This window comes from Poecilia reticulata, chromosome 1, assembly GCF_904066995.2.
Source record: "Poecilia reticulata chromosome 1, P_reticulata-male-v2, whole genome shotgun sequence".
Lineage (NCBI taxonomy): Eukaryota > Metazoa > Chordata > Actinopteri > Cyprinodontiformes > Poeciliidae > Poecilia > Poecilia reticulata.
The window spans coordinates 8,397,834-8,416,846 of NC_088830.1; the positions used below are offsets into that span (position 1 = coordinate 8,397,834).

General features: G+C 40.7%; 2 protein-coding genes and 1 non-coding gene across 5 annotated transcripts in view; 2 read left to right on the plus strand and 1 right to left on the minus strand.

The window, feature by feature from the left end:
* The first annotated feature begins 68 nt into the window (after positions 1 to 68).
* trnar-ccg (transfer RNA arginine (anticodon CCG)) lies at positions 69 to 141 on the plus strand. The gene has a single exon. It is a non-coding gene; the product is annotated as a tRNA-Arg (tRNA).
* A 1,338-nt stretch (positions 142 to 1,479) lies between these two features.
* Positions 1,480 to 10,391, plus strand: LOC103471819 (uncharacterized). Its single transcript, XM_008421065.3, has 5 exons — positions 1,480 to 1,603; positions 4,612 to 5,274; positions 5,696 to 5,782; positions 7,300 to 7,491; positions 7,705 to 10,391. Exons 1-5 carry the CDS (start codon positions 1,531 to 1,533, stop codon positions 7,890 to 7,892), a joined length of 1,203 nt encoding a protein of 400 aa, XP_008419287.1. The 5' UTR covers positions 1,480 to 1,530; the 3' UTR covers positions 7,893 to 10,391.
* A 1,155-nt stretch (positions 10,392 to 11,546) lies between these two features.
* LOC103471527 (nucleosome-remodeling factor subunit BPTF) overlaps positions 11,547 to 19,013 on the minus strand; it is a 45,761-nt gene continuing 38,294 nt past the window's right edge. For 2 of the 3 annotated variants that reach the window (XM_008420693.3, XM_008420615.3), the window contains exons 34-36: positions 18,661 to 18,745; positions 16,798 to 16,984; positions 11,547 to 14,835 (exon numbers count right to left, since the gene is read on the minus strand). In XM_008420693.3, the coding sequence (XP_008418915.1) occupies positions 14,799 to 14,835; positions 16,798 to 16,984; positions 18,661 to 18,745 (309 nt within the window). In that variant the 3' untranslated portion in view covers positions 11,547 to 14,798. Of the gene's footprint in view, positions 14,836 to 14,861; positions 15,773 to 16,797; positions 16,985 to 18,660; positions 18,746 to 19,013 lie in introns of those variants that run through there. The other variant, XM_017305173.2, reaches the window with a different exon arrangement.

Genomic DNA, 19,013 nt, shown 5'->3' on the forward strand with positions numbered 1-19,013 from the left:
CATAAAACACGCCACGAAACGGACATGACAAAGATACAAAATTATGTTTTCAAGATTTTCCACGTAATGACCCAGTGGCCTAATGGATAAGGCATCAGCCTCCGGAGCTGGGGATTGTGGGTTCGAGTCCCATCTGGGTCGAATTTAGTTACCTTTTAGTTGTTAAAGTATGCAATGCCATGTTTATAAAGAGATAAACCAACGATAAATTCTGTAACGTATTTGTCCTGTTTCGAAATGATCAGTATCATTTCGAAACTATATTTTAATGACAATGTAAGAAATACTAACCGTAGCATTTGTTTATGTCAGTATTTTATTGCTGAATTTTCTTTTTGTTTTTGAAAGAAAGAAAGAAAGAAAGAAAGACAGAAAGAAAGAAAGAAAGAAAGAAAGAAAGAAAGAAAGAAAGAAAGAAAGAAAGAAAGAAAGAAAGAAAGAAAGAAAGAAAGAAAGAAAGAAAGAAATGTAATTTGTAACATTTCGTTACGTATGGGTGATTCTACAATTCAACGTACATTTAGCATTTCAAGAGATAAAGGGGTAAAAATTGTGAATTTGCCATAAATTCTTAAGTTATTTTACTGAAAACATGTTAAACTTTGATAAATCTATAATTGTCAAACCTTTGCTTCACATTTTTTCTTCCTTTCTTTCAGGCTAAACGTTTTTTAGTTTTTAGTAGACTGAGATATCAGCCCTGTTAGGAACAACAAAGACGGTGTGTGGGGAACAAACAGCAAGTTCTAACATGCTTAATTATTTTTATTTCATCATATAAAGTATTCTAATACAAATACTTTTTTTCTTTAAAATACAAAAATATATTAATGAATCACAGAATTGCGTGTATTGGACCAAAGCTGTTTTTTATTGAAACTCACTGAATGCCAACATTTTTTAGACCCAACATTTATTTTCATTTTAGCTACTTACTTAATGAATATAAACAGATATGCCCTTAAAGCAAAGAATTGACAGAACTAGAAAATTTTATTATATTTTAATTATTCCATTTAGGGGCTTTTTAGGCATTAATTTATAAAATAAACGACTTTCAAATGCGTATATGAAAATTGTAATAACTTCCAAATTGCTACAACATTGTGCTGATATTCTTTTCTTCAACACTAGAGGGCAGTGAATATTCATCTTTTTTAAATAATCATCTTCAAGCGGGTTAACTTGTGAATTTTATGCTAAATAGTCTCCTAATGAATGTAAAGGTTAAAAGTTTTATGTAAAAAAAAATTAAGAAGCCACGTGTGGAGTATTTAATCTGACACCAGATAACAAAGAAAGCTTATTTTTAATAAAATATTTGTGTGCATATTTCTTTCACACAGTGGCCTCTGTTGGTGCACAAATGGTGGGAGTGTCGTGTGAAAGTGTTTGTGTCCCTGTTTTGGGCCAGCCCACACCCTCCCTTTCTACCTCATCCCATCCGCTCCCTGAGCGCTCCTATAAAAATCCCAGGAATCCCAACTTGAGAACAAACAGTGCAGTGAGTCCAAAACTGATCCATCCAAGATGACAGGGATTACTCTGGTTCTTTTGTTTCTGGCATTTCCTCTTTATGACACAGAGGAACAAGTTGTCAATGGTGAGCTGATTTATGTTTTTTTGTTTTGTTTGTTTTCTACTTACTCGTGGTGTCGATTTTATAGCTTTAGTTATGACCAATACTAGTCACTGCATGGCATTATTTGTGTCTGTAATTGGGTAAGGTTTATTTAAATACCGTATGCCTTAACAGTAAGTTTATTTTTTTATGTATGAGGTATTTAATACAGAAAAAGCCTGACTTCAAACAATTATTTTAAAAATTGATTTAAAAAAAAAAACTACAAACGGTGATCCTGTGAAATATGAGGCTTTTGTTAACATTTTGATATATTGCTATTATTTTACTATTGTTTATACAGGTAAATCCTATTGGCACATGACGTCTCATTTTCAAACCTGCCTTAAGATGCCAGGTATATTGCTAAAACAGACACAATAGTCAATCTAGTACAAACAACTAATTAAACAAAATAAAACAAGTGGACCATAGTATTAATAGCATTGCTAATAAATAATAAATTGCTTTTTCCAGTGCTTTTAAAATTTGTTTGAAATTCTCACGGTCAATTAAGCTGCACTGCTTCTGATTCAGTAGTTGTTTATTCAAAGTAGACCTGTATACCTTTTCTACTAAATGAACACAAAATACTTTATGATAAAAGCCTGTGAGTGGAAGCTCTGGATGCTCTGTTTAAGTGGCATAGAAAGTTTACTAACACTGATAGTAAATCCGGTATTGATTTATAAATTAAATAAATTGTTACAGCAGCATGCATGTGGAAAACTAATGTACATGTACACATTACCATGGTGGGCGAGATCCTGTGAGGAATCTCAGTGCCCAACATCTAGAAAAAGCTTGAATAGTTAACACTTTTTAAAGTTAGCAGTATTCACTGACACCATGGTCAGTGTGAGGCACATATGTGGCTCCAATTAGTTATAGATATTTTAGTGGACGTGGAAGGATGTATTATGGGCTCTTCGTATCTCTTTTGCTCCAGTAGCAAGCTATCGGATCATAACTGAAGTTAACTCCTTCAACTTTTACCTTTTGGAGACTGTAACCTTCTATTGTAAAACACATAATGACTCAATATGTATAGGAACACAAAGTGTAAATACTCCAAAGAGTGACTTATGCCATAGCTACATTGAGAGTACCCTACAGACATTTCTCCACAATTTCCTAATCCCTAGTCGAACACCCAGCCAAACCTAGTGCACTTAGGCAGGATGTTGTCAAAGGTATCTACGTCAATGTGGGAGCAATGCCAAACAAATTGATTGGTTCAAATCTAGGCATGCCGCATTGAGGCGATGAACAGAAAATCTCTCCTGCCTGTTTCATTGTGGACCCATGTCCACAGTAAAATATGTGTCATCAGCCATTCCAAAGAGGTCCAAGGTGCACATTTTAGCACAGAATCAAAATCCAATGCACTGAGGATGATAGGAAAGTAAATGTACTCTTCGGATTGCAGATTAGAGATGTTGAAGGACATGGGAACTGGTGAGAAAACTTTAGCTTTATCAAAGAAAGTTGCCTGCTATGCAACAGGTGACCATCAGAATGTCATGACAGGAAGCAAAGTCCCTGCAGCAGATGGCCATAAACTACCTCTACTGACAATAACTGTAGGCCTTCCATAGCTGAAGTTTGCAGTCCAAGCATTAGATGTGGAAGCTTGTTGACTCAACTATCGTCCTTCAGACTAGCTGCCTTAATGGAGCTGAGAAACCTCTTAGCCTGAGGTTGATAAGCAATGGTTCTATGAAGCCTAACCACTAGACTCTCTGTGATGGCGTTCCACAAATCAGAAGTCAACTGTGACTGTGTTTCAAAGAGAGACCTGATGGTATGCCAAAATGTATTGTTCACATACCAATTAAGGCACACACACACACCACTTCTGCTGTCAATGTTAATGACATTGGGGCATCTTCAAGCCGCCTGGTTTGGCATGCAATGCATCATATTGGACTCCATGCAGGTGCCAGCCCAGGTCCTCACATCTTTCTTAATCCTGTTGTAAAACAAACTTGCCAGCTATCAGTCACAGGGGTGCATTAGTGTCTGGATGGGGAAGGCCATGAATAGTGTTGAAAATCCCACTTCTTCAATTGGTGGAAGCTATGTAAAGGGGTTGGCCTGGGGTTGGCTTGTGGAGGTACCATGCAGCAGTGTCACGCTGCCTTCACTGGAAACCACATTTGTCAGTGTTAGCCCTGTATTGGGTCATCTGAACTCCTGTACACGCTGATCTGTTCTGTGAACAACAGTCATAAGGGCAACCCTCACAGTGAACTTTGAAATACAGGAGAATTGTCTCCAATGTTCGTTCTTTTGCCAGGGAGGAGTTGGCAACTAAAGAAAGCTAGCAGTTCCCAGGTGTTACCTATCCATTACTAACAGACTGCTTCCATGTCATACTCAGAACCATCAGAGTAGATTTAAATGGAAGAATTGGCTAACGGATGAGTCAGTAGTGCTACGTTAACTAAAGCAGCCATGGTATCCACCAAAGTCCTGCCTCTTTCTTCAGACAGATGACCCAATACGGTCACAGGATGTTTTATATATTTGCTTTTTCTTCAGTTCTACTATTTTGAGGAGAAAACAAACGACAAGTCTTCTTGCAGAAGATCAAACACAAGGCCAATGCTTTTTGCAGGTCAACAAACAACTGTGTCATCAACATATAGAATGATTGATGGAGAAAGGCATCAATAATATTCTGGCAGACATTATTATTAGACATTACAAGAAGTCCATCCATCCATCCATTTTCTTGCACCCTTTTTTCCCTCAGTGGGGTCGGGAGGGGTATTACAAGAAGTGTTGTTCCTAATACAAATCCCAGAGGGATACCTTTTGTGACATTTAGGAAACAGGAAGCAAGGTCAAGACAAACAAAGACCCACAGTGTTAATAGAGTGGGATCACTCTTCTAGCAAAGGGAAAACTGTTTTCCAGATATCAGCCATAGTATCAGTTTGAATTGTGTCATTTTGAAGCTGAAGTGCTGTTTGCTTCTTTTCCAGAGCTGTACACCCTTATAGACAAGGGTCCACAGGATCCTGCACCAAGCAACCAAACCAGGCTGATGGTCAAAGAGCCCACCCTGCCCATCAATGAGCTCTTGGAGAAAAACAGCAAGTCTAGTGAGTCCAAGCTAAATTTCCATCCAATGCCATCCGCTGTGTGGCCAAAGCACAGCAACCTGGCCCCGGTCCCCCGTCATCCCAGCCCCAACAACAAGAGCAAAAAGGGGCACAAGAGTGACCGTTTAACAGAGCACAACAGTGAGAAAAACAGGGGGGAAGTTGCTGGTTTGCTTCCCAAAACCCAGCTGACAGGAGCCACAAGTGCTGGCTCCAATCGCACGACACAGAAAATCAGTCAGGACACCCAGACCCACATCAGCCCCCCTCAGCAGGGTGAGCCGGAGGGACAGCCCAACTCCAAACCCAAGACCCCAGCTCAGACACAAACACCCATCCAGCCGCATCAAACAGCTTCTTCACCTCGCAGAGACTCCCCCAACCGACGGCAGGACCCAGAGGAGAACCGGCCTGGGAGGTCCGGTCTCTACCAGTCTGGAATCAGCTCCGCGGCCTGGAACAACAGCCGCCCGCCGGTGTTTTTCACCCGGCGGGCGCCCGGGTCCTCCAGCCTGCTCTACCAGTTTGACGTCCTGAGGCGAGGTAGGAGAGGCCAGGGCCGTTTCCCTGATCCTGAAATCTGACCTGTGTGTTGTGACAGGGTGCTCCACATATCTTCTAACAGGGTCCCTGAACTAAATCTCCCACATGGGAATATCTTCATCAAAACAATTCCACTCTTAGAGCATTTATAGTTGAATCTTCCGATACATATTAGAAGTTTCTGGCTATAAACATAAGAAAAAACAGACAAATGAGACATTTTAGAGGCAACATTTTTAAAAACACAGTAAGAGTTGGAAGTTCAAAGTCAAAGACTCTTCCTCTCTTAAAAAGTCTAATGCGTTAGTGAGTGAAGATGTATTAATAGTTACAGCAGTCATGAGTCTTCCCTGCTATCTTGAGAAAGCAGCACAGACTCTTCTCAAACTTTCCTCTCAAGCTGCCTTTCTCTTCTTCACAGAGTCTGATTACACACACGACGCCTTCTGCATGAGCGAGTGCAGGAAGGAGAAGGATGAGAGGGAATATTACTGCTACAGCGAGTTTGGTATGTAATACAAAGACACATAGAAGAAATGTTACCATATTTAGAATGCATTTTGGTCTGTGTTGTTATTTCCTTGATGTTTCTCACCAACTTAAAACAGTTTTAAATGTTGTACCACGCTTGTTTTGTTTGTTTGCTTTGCTTGAATTACGTTCAACCCATCTACATAGATATGCAAAGACGTATTCATCCTCACAGGTTTCTTCTGATTTTGTGTTTTTGTCAAGCTTCGTTGTTTCAGATCATCAAAGCAATTTTAAAATCAAAGATAACCTGAGTAAATACACAAAATTGGGGTTTTCAAGTGACGGCTTAATTCAGTAATTGGAAAAAAAAACAGTTTGGTTCTATGGGAAAAAGTTATTTCCCCCAGAAGTCTTAGCAGCAATCCAACATCTCCAAGTGAACAAGTCACAAGGTTCTTACCCCGATGTGCAGGAAACAGGGTCAACTTTTCTCGCAGAATTGTTTTTATTCAGTCGTATTTACACATGAAAGGGCCCCTTTAAGATTGCTTCACAGCATTTCGATCTGATATAAGACTACACTTTGACTGGGCCACTCCTAAGTCTTAGTTTTTCTGAGCCCTTGAGAGTTGGACCTGCTGTTATGTGGTAGGCTATTAGACAGCAGACTACTGTTGTCTAAGCCAAGAGGGTAGGAGTGTATCGAGGTCCTGGAGCACACTACCATCTCCATGATGGTATAATGTTCTTTATCATTATGCTGTTAGTTTTACACCAGATGCCTTAGCAATCACATGTGTTTTTGTTTTGTTTTGTTTGGAGGGGGCATGTGAGACAGACTTTTGGGTTACTTTTTGTTAGCAGCGGTTTTCACATTGGAACTTTTCAATGAAAGCCATTTTTCCTCAATCTGAATTTTTTATTATTGAATTATGAACTCTGGTCCTAACTAAAGGAAGTGCAGCCTGTAGTTCTTTTCTTGTTCTCTTTTTTTTACCTCATGGAGGAATCTCAGACACTCTCTTGGATAGGTTTTGGTTGGTCAACCATGGTACTTATTCTGACAGGCAGTTTCTCTTAAAATGATTTACTGTGGTGTGAGTTGTATAACTAAAATTAATGTCGGCATTCCAGAGACCATTTTCACATAGCGCCTTGTTGCTTTGGATAGTTGTTTTTTTTAATAACAATTCATAAATAAAATAGGATTTCAGACTGCTTTTTGTGGTTTCAAATGAAAAGACAAAGGGGTTAACTAAAGATTATTTTCTAGAAAGAACACTACTTAAATCCTAAATTTAAAGTATTGAAATAAATAAAACTTGAAAATCAAAGATTTTTTTTTTCTTTTGCCAGATCCGGTTTGTTTTGCCTCGACTCATGTCATTACAGTAATCTAAACTAACCAGCTTCACAGACGTTAAAAATGTGAGGTTTCCTCCTGGTGTATGACTCCTTTTCCAGTCATGACTCAATGCGTCTTACATTATCCTGGACACCATAATGCTGTTTTTAAATCGTCTAACCAACCGTCTCTCGTCTGCTGAACAGCTGTCAATGGGATTGTCCACGACATCGACATTTTGAGGAAAGGAGTCAGACTGATCACGTTGATGGTGAGCGCTGACGGCTTCTACAAGATGAGTCGTCTCTACGTGACCCCAGACAGCTTCTTCTTCAAGGTTCGCCTCCTGGTCTTGGACACCTTCAAGTGCAGTAAGCCCTGCCCTGATATCAAGCTTGGTGAGTTCAAGAAATTAGCTTTTGAGTTGAGCGGGAAAAAAATGCGTCTGACATTTGTATTCGATGCAGAACACAGAATCGTTTTTTTATTTATTTTTATTTTTTGCTGTCATTATGGATTTTGGGGTGTGTTTCTATTAGATCTTGGCCATTCTTCATTGAAAACATGGGATGTAGATCTCAACTCAACCTGCCATCTGCTTTGTCCCACAGGGGCCAGATACATTGTAATGGGTCAGATCTACCACCGGAGGCGCCACCTTCCCAGCGACCTCCTGACCCTGCTGGCTGGCAAACTAAAGCCCGGGGATGGCCTCCTGCGCAGCAGCAACTACATCAAAAGGTTCAACAAACGGAGACACCAGAAAGCTCTGGAGGCCGTCCGCTCCAGGTGTAGGTGAACCACCATGAGAATATCGCCCCCTGCTGCAGGGGAAGAGACTTCGCAGCCGATCTTACCCAACCCTATGGCACTGTGCAAGAGGGGAGGATGTGCAGCGGACGTGGATGTGCTCTCATATGGACCGCTACCATGTATCATCATGTCGGCTTTATCTATGAAGTTCCCAAAGAACTGAACTGAACTGGGGCCTCTTTGATGCAAGCGGGACGCAGCGAAGTACTTTCTGAGGTGTATGCAGACACATTATACCCACTAGGGGGTTTTCAATGCACAAACAGCTGTCAAATACAGAAAATACCGACTAGAAATAATTATTCTGCCATTGTTTTTGGCGCCCAATCTAGCCTGGCGCCCGCATTTTAATACACACCCACTTTCTTTCGCCAATGGATACAAGCAACTTTGACTAACTGGACTCCTCCTCGTGCTGGTTTGGGACTCCTCTCTCACGCTGTCTCCTGAGCTCAACTCGAATTAAACTCTTCACACGTTCATGGCTGGTACATGAAGTACCAGAGCTGAATAGGTATCACTTTTCTGAAGAGACACGGAGCTGCTCCGAAGCGTGGGACAAATTTCTTGTTTGTTGAATCTGCTTCTAAATTTGGCATTGGGAAAAGATTCCGTCTGTTTTCCACAATAATTAACACAGCATGGGATGTTGGGACGGTTTACAGTTTAATAATGCTTCAATTTCCTAGACATTAAATCCAGATAGCAAGGTTTAAAAATTGTTGCAGATTTTCGGAATATCATTTTTTCCCCCTGTCGTTATTACTCTTTTCATAATAGTTGCCATGACTTCAAAGAATTGTACTGAAACTTTAAAAAACGGGTCAGTAGATTGTTGGATGGGATGAAGCTAAGGTCCGGACAAATAAGAGACAACAAATCATAGCGGAGAGTGAAGAGGAGTATTCAGATGGCGGGAAATGAGGAACGTCAGCTGGCTCTGAGAGAGGTTCTGCTTTCTTTAACTTTAATTATGTGTCCACGATGATAAGTAGGCCCAACATCAAAAAGGTGGTGGTGGTGGGGTCCAAACACAGCGACGAGGAGGAGTCGTGGGTTTCCCTGGGACCGGGCCATGAATCTAATCGCAGGAATCCGATCCTCCACACACCTGGGCGCTCAAAGAAGCGCCTTCATCGCGGCTTATTTTCCGAGATGCTGAATCTGCTCGAGAGGCCGATGCTCAGAGAACGGACATTTGAGAAATGTAGAGGGAGCGGCACGGTGAGAGCGCGTGGACAAGCGACGTAAAATATATAACCTAGAGAGCCCAAGCAGCGTCGTGTTTGTCGAATTGTCTTGTGAAGAAATTTCACTTAAACTCTTGCTCTGTCTTTCTAAACTTAGCCTGAATGAAAACAATGTGATTTCTAAGTGAGAAATACACGTTATTAAACATGGCGACGGCGCCGGAGGAAAGCGCGCGACTCATACAGAGGCCTTGGTCTTCGACGTGGCCGTCACGGGTTCGAGTCCCGGCCCTCACCCACAGTCCGCCTTCCTGTCTGACTGCTGTCAAATAAAGGTCACTAGAACTGGAAAGAAAAAAAAACTTTTAAATATATATTAGTATTCGCATGATTACGTTCAACTTTGTTTTTCCTAGAAGAATCGCCGTCCCTCAGAACAGAGGGCAGAAATTAAAGTTTAACAGCCATTTCTGCTGCGCGTATAACCTCTCCTCCTCTTGCTCCTCGCCCCCCGCACTCCGCATGTCCGTCATCTCTGGTCAGTTCCCAGGCTCCACGCAGCCTCTATCAGCGATCAGTGCTGGAGGGAACAGGCGCATGTGGTGGGCAGGAAACGGGAGCTTGATCCACACTGTGGCCACTATCGCAGCGGGAGGACATTCCTCATCACGGAGCATGTGAAGGAGGGGTGTGGGGCGGGTAGGTGGGAATATCTGGTAGATGCTTCCTGTGTGAAGACTGCGCAAAAAAAAAAAAAAAAAAAACAAGAAAAAAAAAACGAAAAAAAAACTGTGGGCTTGTGGTCATCTGTGGCGCTCCCGGCGTCCATGAGAGCCTCTGGATCCATTTAGTGGTTTGAGTGAAGGAGATAAAGAGGTGGAGGTCAGGGAGAGGAGAGGGAGCGATGGGAGTCGGTGATGGCTGGATGTGTCATTTAGGATAACTTGATCACAGTAATGGTTGTAAACAGGTCGTGACCTCATCATCCCCGGGGGCCCACTTCTCCATTTGGCACCAAGGATGAGTTAAGAAGAGGTTGAGTCAGACACACACACACACACACACACACACACACACACACACACACACACACAGGCCTTGGACCTTCGACAAAAGTACTCACACCGCTTGAATCTTTCTCCCATTTTGTCATGTTACAACTTTATTTGACTTTATTGAGCTTTTTGCTGTTTTTATTCAGGATTTTATACCAGTATAGAATTGTGAAGTTGCGGGAATATGATGACATGGTTTTTGCAAACTTTTTACAAATAAAAGTCTGAAAAGATCTTTCATTTAAAGTGTCGTACTATGAAACTCCTAACTTGGTAAATAAATGTGGTCTTATCGGGAAACTAACAGCTCACATCTCCTTGAATACACCCTCCACACTCTGATACATGGCAGTGGCTGCATGGTCCTGTGGGGATAACATCCTTCAGCTGGGGCAAGTTGCTGAGACTTCCTAAAAAGTGAAGTCAGAAAATGGGCTAGGTTTCCTTAAACAGAAGACTGACTTGGATTAGAAACTGAGCTAGACTGTAGTTTCATAGAATCGACTTGGAATCATTAGCATTGAATATGTTTGTTGTACTGGACCGATTTTTTTCCCCTTTTTATATATATATGTCTGTTTATAAATCGCAATGTCTTAAGACGGCATTTGTTGTTGATTGATGCTTATCTGTATAAGTCCCAAACTATTCCAAAACCCTGGCAAATTTAAATATTTTTTTTAGTCAAACTTATTTGTACTGTGCATTTAAGGCACTTCAAAGTGCTTTACATCATAACAATATAATAGTTACCAATTATGAAACAAGCAAACACCACGTTTTGTCTAATGCTATAATCAGAATACACATCAATATCAATGTCCCAGTTACCAATCAAAGGAAGCTCTACACAGATACTTGATTTCAAGGAAGTCATCGTTTTGGTCGTTTTGCAGTTTTCTGGGCGTTTCTTCCAGATTACTGGAGCACAAAAACTGATTGCTGCTTCTACATGTTTGGTTCTTCAGGTGATAAAAGCCCGACTTTGTAATGACCTTTATGTGGCTCTGAAGGTTCAGGTCTGAGTCCATCACTACACCCATATTTTGGGCCTGATCTCTTGGTTCTGGCTGTAATAACTGAAGTTGTGGAATTGACTTTTACTCAATCAGGATATTTATTTCTGCGAAGAAATTTATTATAATAAAATAAATATATTAAAAAAACCCACCCGAAATCATCAATGCCTTGTTTACATGATATTCTAATTTTCTTGACGAACTCAATTTTGGATTTTCGTTAGCCTTAAGTTATAACTACCCCAAAAACCAACAATAAATGGTATCTGGCTCTGTGTGCAATCAACCTGACTTTCATTTTAACTTTTTTTTTCCTACAAAGAAATTTCTAAGCATGTTTCACATACTTACACACACAAAAAAAGACAGAAGCATCTCCAAAAAAGTTGACTTTATTATTATCCAGGATGAAATGTCCTATCAAGTACAAAAGAGAGTCTCTTCAGAGTGGCCAGTCTGTTAAAAACATAGAGTGCTTTTTATCTGCAGTTACGTTTCCTCGAGATACTACTTTTTTTTTCTTTTTTAAAAAAATGGATAACTTTTTCCATCAGTCTGAATAAATAAAACAAGAAATGCAACGTCAATATAGAAGTTATGCCGACTTTTTGTTTTACAAAAAAGAAGAAAAAAAAATCTGTACAAGTCATCGTGCCACTCGACCGGATCAGAACCGATATGCTCACAATGTGCAGCACTTCTTATATAAAGGGCAATTTCACCTTAAGAACAAGAGTCCACTTCAAATAAAAGAGGAAAAAAAATAGTTTAAATTTACAGGAGGACTTGGTTGCTGGTTCAAATAGTCAAAAATAAAAGTTCTACTGCTCTAAAAATCTTTTCTCTCTACATATTTAGACAGCAATAATATACAATAGAGATTACAAACAGAAAATAAAGCACGTCATCATATAACAAAGTAACAAACATTCGGTTGAAAGATAAAGAGAAGGAGACAGAAGCTACATCATCTCTCAACTCTGCTTTCACACAGAAAAAAAACCCTCAGGGCTCAAAACGGAGAGAAAAAAGTTTCCATCATTCTCCAACACATCTAAATCGAAAGACATCACTGCTCCCCAACTTTCCTCTCTTAAACAAAAATGGACGAATCACATACACACACACACAGAAAAAAAAGGTTCCCAGATACGCTTGAAAAAAAACGCAGCTATAAAATTTTCATACAAAGACTCCACAGTCGGTCGTCGTTTGAGGTTTGACTCCCAGTCACGCTGCCGCAGACCGCGACATAACTGAGCTGATGCTGAGTGGGGAAGTTCATTATCCAATTACTTTAACCAGACATACACACACACACACACACGCACACACACACACACACGCACACACAGAGAGAGCGAGTTGAGAGATGCATGTGAGCCAACCTGTCAGCTTCAGACACACAGCTTTGATGAGACTCTATAAATTCAGGGAGCTACAGTACTTTCAGCCTTTCACACAATTCATTTTCTCTAAATGGCCTCCTCCTTTCAAACACAGACAGTTTTTGACTTGCATTTCAGAGCATTGCATGGAAAAAGATTTAAAAAAAGAAAAGAACAAGAGGCCGGATGCGGTGGGTGGGATGATCTGTCCGGTGTCGTTTCCCTCTGGACAGTAACATGAAAGCATTTCAGTCTTCTGACAAAACACACACTCCGCCTATCAGACTGCTCTGATAGGGGCTGTGCTGTCAAACATTTGCATCGGGTTCATGCTCGATGCAAACCTACACACCTGTGCAAACGTCAAACTAAAACACTTGAAGAAATAACAGCGTATAATTCTGTGTAGTTGCCTTGCAACAGTATTTATACTCCCTTTTATCAGCTTTTGTCACATTACAACGAAACCTGTGTGTTTTATCTGGATTTCTTTCAACAGGCCAACTTGATAATTGTCATGCCCCATTTTATTTTATTTTTTTTACCCAACTTACTTTGGGCCTCTCTCAACTGCTAATGGTTCATGAAAACGCTGTGTGTGGAGAAAAAGAACAAAATAACTCTGCATATATCCTAAACTAGGGCTCGGCGATGTGGCTTAAAAATGAAATCTATTTTTTCTTTTTAATACCAAATTCAATTTGATCAAATTTGTTCCATCTCGTGGTCTTTGACGCGGCGCTCAGGGTGAGAGCAGCAAATGTCACGGTCGGACAGCATGGAGCTGGGTGGGTTGTCCCGTCAGACCGTCAGTTCCCGAAACCACACTGATGGTTTTCACAAAAAAAACTTGTAAAAGCCTACATGGGGTCAATGTGACCCCGCCACAGAGTAAATGACCCCATATCTTAAAGCTGCGGGTAAATTCACATTTTCCTTTACAAATGACTGAAATAAAACAATTTTATTAAGATATTTTCTAAACTCAAGCTGTGAGATGACCTGAATTCAAAGTCCAAGTAAATCGAATCTGTAAAACAGGCTTGTAAAAAGAAATGGTAGTTTTTGGATGGGCTTACGTCACTCTGGAAACTCAAGGACTGCATAATTGGAATAAAAATAAAAAAATCCCAAAATGAAATCTTCAAAAACGGAAACTTTCAGTTCAATGATAAAATCCGTTGCCCAGCCCTACCATCCATATGATGACACAGTGATGGCACCATTATGCTGTGTTCTTTATGGCTTTCTTTAGCAGGGACAACCAAGTTAAAAAAGAACTGCAGAAAACTTTAGTGTTAAGGTTCACCTTGAGGGAGAACAAGAACTCTTAACACACAGCTAAATGTGCTAGAACGGCCTAGTCAAAGTCTAGACCAAAAACCAACTGAAAATCTGTCTGAAAACATGAAAACTCATTCACAGACAATTTTCATCCAATATAACGAAGCTGGACCTATTTTACAAAGACAAACTGGTAAAACAAAAGCTTGAGTTATTCATAGCGATGGCTTTTCAGATCATCATTTCTTAAACCAAAAAGTTTATTTTTGAGAGGAAATGCAACCAGCATATTTGAAAATGTAAATCAATGAAAAAAATATATAAAAATGTTGTTTTTGTTCACCTTTTATTTGTAAAAAAAACCAAAAAACTGCTGACCAGGTTTTGTACGTCTGAAGGCCTTTGGTGACGAAAACTGCTAAATTACTTCCAGTCAAAATAAACATGTTTGTAAAATGAAACGATGGCTTTAAACCCAAACCTACAAGACGTGTGAATAACTTTCTCAACAGTTTGGTTTCCCGTCACGACGGTGTGCTTCTTTATGTTGGCCTGTTGCGTAAAATCCCAACAGAACACACTGAAGTCCGTAATGTGATCAAATGCTCAAAAGGGGGGTAGGAATACTTTTGGTAGGCTCTGCTAAATGAACTTGAGTTAAATGTATCGTGATCCGACACCGTGAACCCATCTGACCGACTTTCAGCGCGTAAAGCTGAATCATCCAGAAGGAATCTGTGAGGTTAGGCGGCCATTCCGCACCCAATTATCTTAATTTCATCCATCATCTCGTCTCCTTCATTCCCATCTTCCTCCTTGTACGCTGGAGGAAGTGACTGGTGTGGATGTATGGTCAGGTGGTGGAGCGACACCGATAGGCAGGGGGAGGGGTCCGCTGACAACACGTCCTAACCAATCAGAGATGCGACCTTTGACACTGGGATTTTAAGCAGAAGCTAAGATGCAGCTGACTGTAGCTTGTTGTTATGTGACCTGAAGAAACAGGAGGAAGAAAACGGTTGGAAAGCTTTTTTTTTTTTTTTTTTTTTATTAAAAGCTTTACAATATATGACAAAATATGACTAGAGTAGGATACAAAAAAAAAAAAAAAATAGTATTGGATGCCAGTGGGTCAGACATTTTGACAGACCAAGCAGCCATGTTGGTTAAAAGTCACTGAAATGTACGACAAGATGTCTGCCCAACTTAATTATGTACAACTTTTTACGATTTATTTCTAACCCCCTTGCCGAGAACACCGAGCCGAGCTTATTCATCAGAATAGGAACGCTAACCTAGACTTTTCTGTCCTATTTTTTTTTTTACACTTTCTATCATTATTTTCATTAGAACATAAAAATAGTCCTTCACAAAAGATACATTATAAACATAAAATAATACATGAGAACAGCCAATAAAAAGAAACTAAGGGTGCATGCTTTTGCTTTCTTGTTGTTAAATGAGGTAAACATGTTCAGTTGCCGTCAAATTAAAAATATAAATTATACGTCTGATTTCACAACCGAAACCTAAATTTTATTCTTCCAAGCATGAAGTACGAAGAAAACGAAAGTGAGCTTTGACATTTTTGTCTCGTTTCCAGCTGAACATAATTTTTAAAAAAAAGAAGACTTCTGGTGTGAGAGTGTAAAAAAATACATTTTCCTTTGGAGGCTCTTTGCTACCAACATGGCTGCAGCTATTCAACCTTAGAAAAATTCTTACTTTTGCTTTTATTTACTTTTAAAATAAGAAAAACTAAACCACACCTAGTGTGTGGCTTATTATAAGCACTTTTTTTTTAAACAAAAAACAACAAAGCAATGCTTTAATGCCGTTTTAAACATGTAAAAACAGCAACATCCAGGATAAAAAATTAAAATATTTTGTTTAGAAGTGACCCCGGCACCCAGGAGTCTGACATCACAATCTGCAAAAAAGAGAGAGAAAGAATGGATGGGAGTCAATACATGCGGGTGAAGTACGCCAGCATTCAGAGCACAGAGAAGCTGAATGAAAACTGGCTCGAAAAACAACAAAAATAAAGAGACAAAACCCAAGTGATGTGAATGAAGTGATGGTAGTATATGCTGCTTTGAGTGGACAGGAGTTAAATGAACCCTCAGATGTGTTAGTGTTCAGCGCGACAGGAAAATTCTTTTGCAGACACTTAGAAAACGTCCAAATTCTGTCCTGGGTTGCCCTGCGACAGACTGGCGACTTGTCTAGGGTGACCCCGCCTCTCGCCCGGAACGTTAGCTGGAGATGGGCACTAGCAACCCTCCCGATCCCACTGAGGGACAAGGGTGAAAGAAAATGGATGGACAAAAAAACAACAACCCCTAACGGTCACACATTTGATAAAATATCAAACTCAAGTATCATATTGGTATCAGCGATACTGACATCGTATCGAAACCAAATATCACACATCTCCACTGGCACGGTTTTCTTTAGTCACAGAAGTCGACAGCGAGTTTTGAAAGGCGAAAACTGAGTGTTCACTTGATTTGAATCCCACAAAACAACATACAGAAGAAGAAGAAAAAGGTAGCATCATTAGATAGTAAAAGGTGAAGGTTGTTAGGAATAAGTAAAAACCTCAGTGAAGCCTTAAAAAAAAGAAAAAAGAAGCTAATTGAGTGAAACCCTGTTCTGGGTAAGAGACAAAGCAGATGGATTGGGCAGCACAAACATTATTCCTAAAAACTGAGGTGAGTTTTGGAGAACCGACGCACAGGGATGTTCTGAGTGGAGCATGCGCCTCCAGAGACGTCATAAACCAGGGGAAAACTAGCACATTTAAAGGAAAAGAAAAACAACAAAAGAGATGGTTTGAAGATATCAAGGAGAAGAGGTTTGAGCTAAAATCATTATTCTTTCTTCTAACTGGTCTAACTCCACCGCCGCCATCAGACTTCCTTGCTGCCTCTTCACAGCCCGGCTTTTCCTCACCTGCTGGCTTTGAAGCCTTTGAGCTTCTGGACAAAGAAGTTCTCCAGAACCTCGGCACACTGGTAAAACGGCGAGTCGCTGGGGTTGTAGTACCGGCAGTTGTCGAAGATTTTGGTCATGTCTGCTACGAACTCGGTGAGCTTGACGTACTCCCGCTTGTGTAACCTCTCCTCCATGGTGGAAAGGTCTGAGGGGAAAGTTGAGACACTTAGCGCTCGCGACAAGGAACAGATGTAATGTTGTAATTGGACGCAGCAGATTGAGGTCAGGTTTCGCAATAGGTCGTGTTATGATTCGAATCCTCCGATTAGGCGGTGGATGAAGAATGCTAAACCTCCGCCAGAGCTGACCTCGAGCGTCTCCGGGGCGTCCAGATGAGTCGCTGACATATTACCTATTTATCATTCCTGAGGGGAGTGCCGTTTCTGGAGTAGAGAACGTCAAAACCAAACCGCAGGAATGTTTGAAAACGCAGGAAGTTATCAGAGCTTCCACCAAAAAGAAGCTGTTGGGAAGCTTGTTTAATCGATTTACGGAGAGATAAGGAAGGAGAACAGAAAGCAGATGAGGCTTCAGGTAATCCTGCTAGAGAAGGGTCCAAACAGACACGACTAACTCCCCCCCCCCCCCCCGACTCCCTCCTTCCATTCAGCTGACCACTGGCAACGTTTCAAAGACCTCCTTTTACTTCTTTCCCCCCCCCCTCCGTCGTCTGATTTCATGCTGAACCCCCTCCATAAACTACCAACAGCTTCAGCCGCGGCAGCTACAACATTGCTTTTATGTTGTATTTGTTTTGAAAGCAGCGGACAGACAGGAGTTTTCCAAGACTGGGCCGACATATAGCGGAGTGCGGTTTCACGGGGAGGCCGCGGCGGACCCCGGAGAGACGCTCATTAACAGTCTGTTTGGATGGAAGTGAAAAAAAAAAAAAAAGCCTAGCTCCCTCACCCTCTAAACCCTCTGCCGTTAACGCAAGTCACCGTTTACATGGTCGGTTTGATCTGAGTTGGAGGGCTTCCTTCAGACGGCCGGCGCTCTGAAAGCTGCAGATAGAGAGCGTGGGTGTTTCTCCCAGAGATTACAGTAATTATGGAATAAAAACAGCAGAAACCGCTGCATCAAACAACCCGCTCTCATAAACATGCAGTTGAAATTCGGTGACAGCCGCTGTTCTCTTTCTGTAACACAAATGCACGATGCATCTGCGAGTAAAAAAAACAAAAAAACCCCCCGAGATTGCCGAGTCATGCGAAGACAAAATGTGGAAGCAGCTCAAGAATCTAAGGCGTGATGATCATCTGTTCCCACATTCACGTCATAAAATACAAGAATTTCATTTATTTTGAATAGTGGAGGGATTTATTTTTTTTTAATTTCAGGAGAAATTCAATACTGACTCATTTGTAAGATTTATTTTGCAGTGGAAAACAGCGTCACTTTAGTGATTTTACTTACAAACATATTAAATTAAGCTTAATTGAAGGATTCATTACAGTTGTTAATAACAAATGGTTTTCATTGCGTCGCCTCACATTTGTTGATTAAAGTCACTTTGCGGAAGTATTTAAATTGGTCGAATGTTTTTTCGCTACAACAACAAACTACATGTATTGTCCATTTTATTGGTAAATGTCAAGCAGAAGGAAATTTATATATAATTTTGAGTGAAAAAAAGTTTTCTGAGGAGTTCACAAGTGCACTGATGACAGTTTTTAGCTGATACCGATCTTTAAAAGCATAACTTGCCAATTCTGATTTTGGCCAATGCCAATTTGGGCTTATACCGAAAAAGACATGTTGAGTAATTTCAATTAAGTAGCACAAAACAATGTTAATCTGGACCAAATTTCCAACACTCACCCATTGGTTCCTTGATGACCTTGTAATAATCAGGGGCATCATTAGTATCTACCGGTTCTAGGAAGGGCCAAGCCATTTTATGTGCCTGCAGAGGAACGAGAGACAAAAAAAACGAAGAGGGGAAGATGCTTGAGAAAGCTGAAACCAAAGAAAAACAAACAGCTCCGTGAAAATTACACTGAAAGCAGGTGGGTCAACACAGATGTTCTACTCCAGCCTCTCTCTCTTGTCACACAGAGACAAAAAGGATGGGGAGACGGGGGGAAAAGGGACTTTCGACAAGAAGAAACAAAAACACAGAGGCTTGGCACATATCCAAATAGGAGAGGCCGACCCCTCAGATGAGATGGACA

Coding starts and splice junctions, on each gene's coding strand:
- LOC103471819 (XM_008421065.3), top strand. CDS start 1,531: ATGACAGGGATTACTCTGGTTCTTTTGTTTCTGGCATTTCCTCTTTAT. Junction 5,275..5,695: donor GTTTGACGTCCTGAGGCGAG/GTAGGAGAGGCC, acceptor TCTTCTTCACAG/AGTCTGATTACACACACGAC. Junction 7,492..7,704: donor CTGCCCTGATATCAAGCTTG/GTGAGTTCAAGA, acceptor TTTGTCCCACAG/GGGCCAGATACATTGTAATG.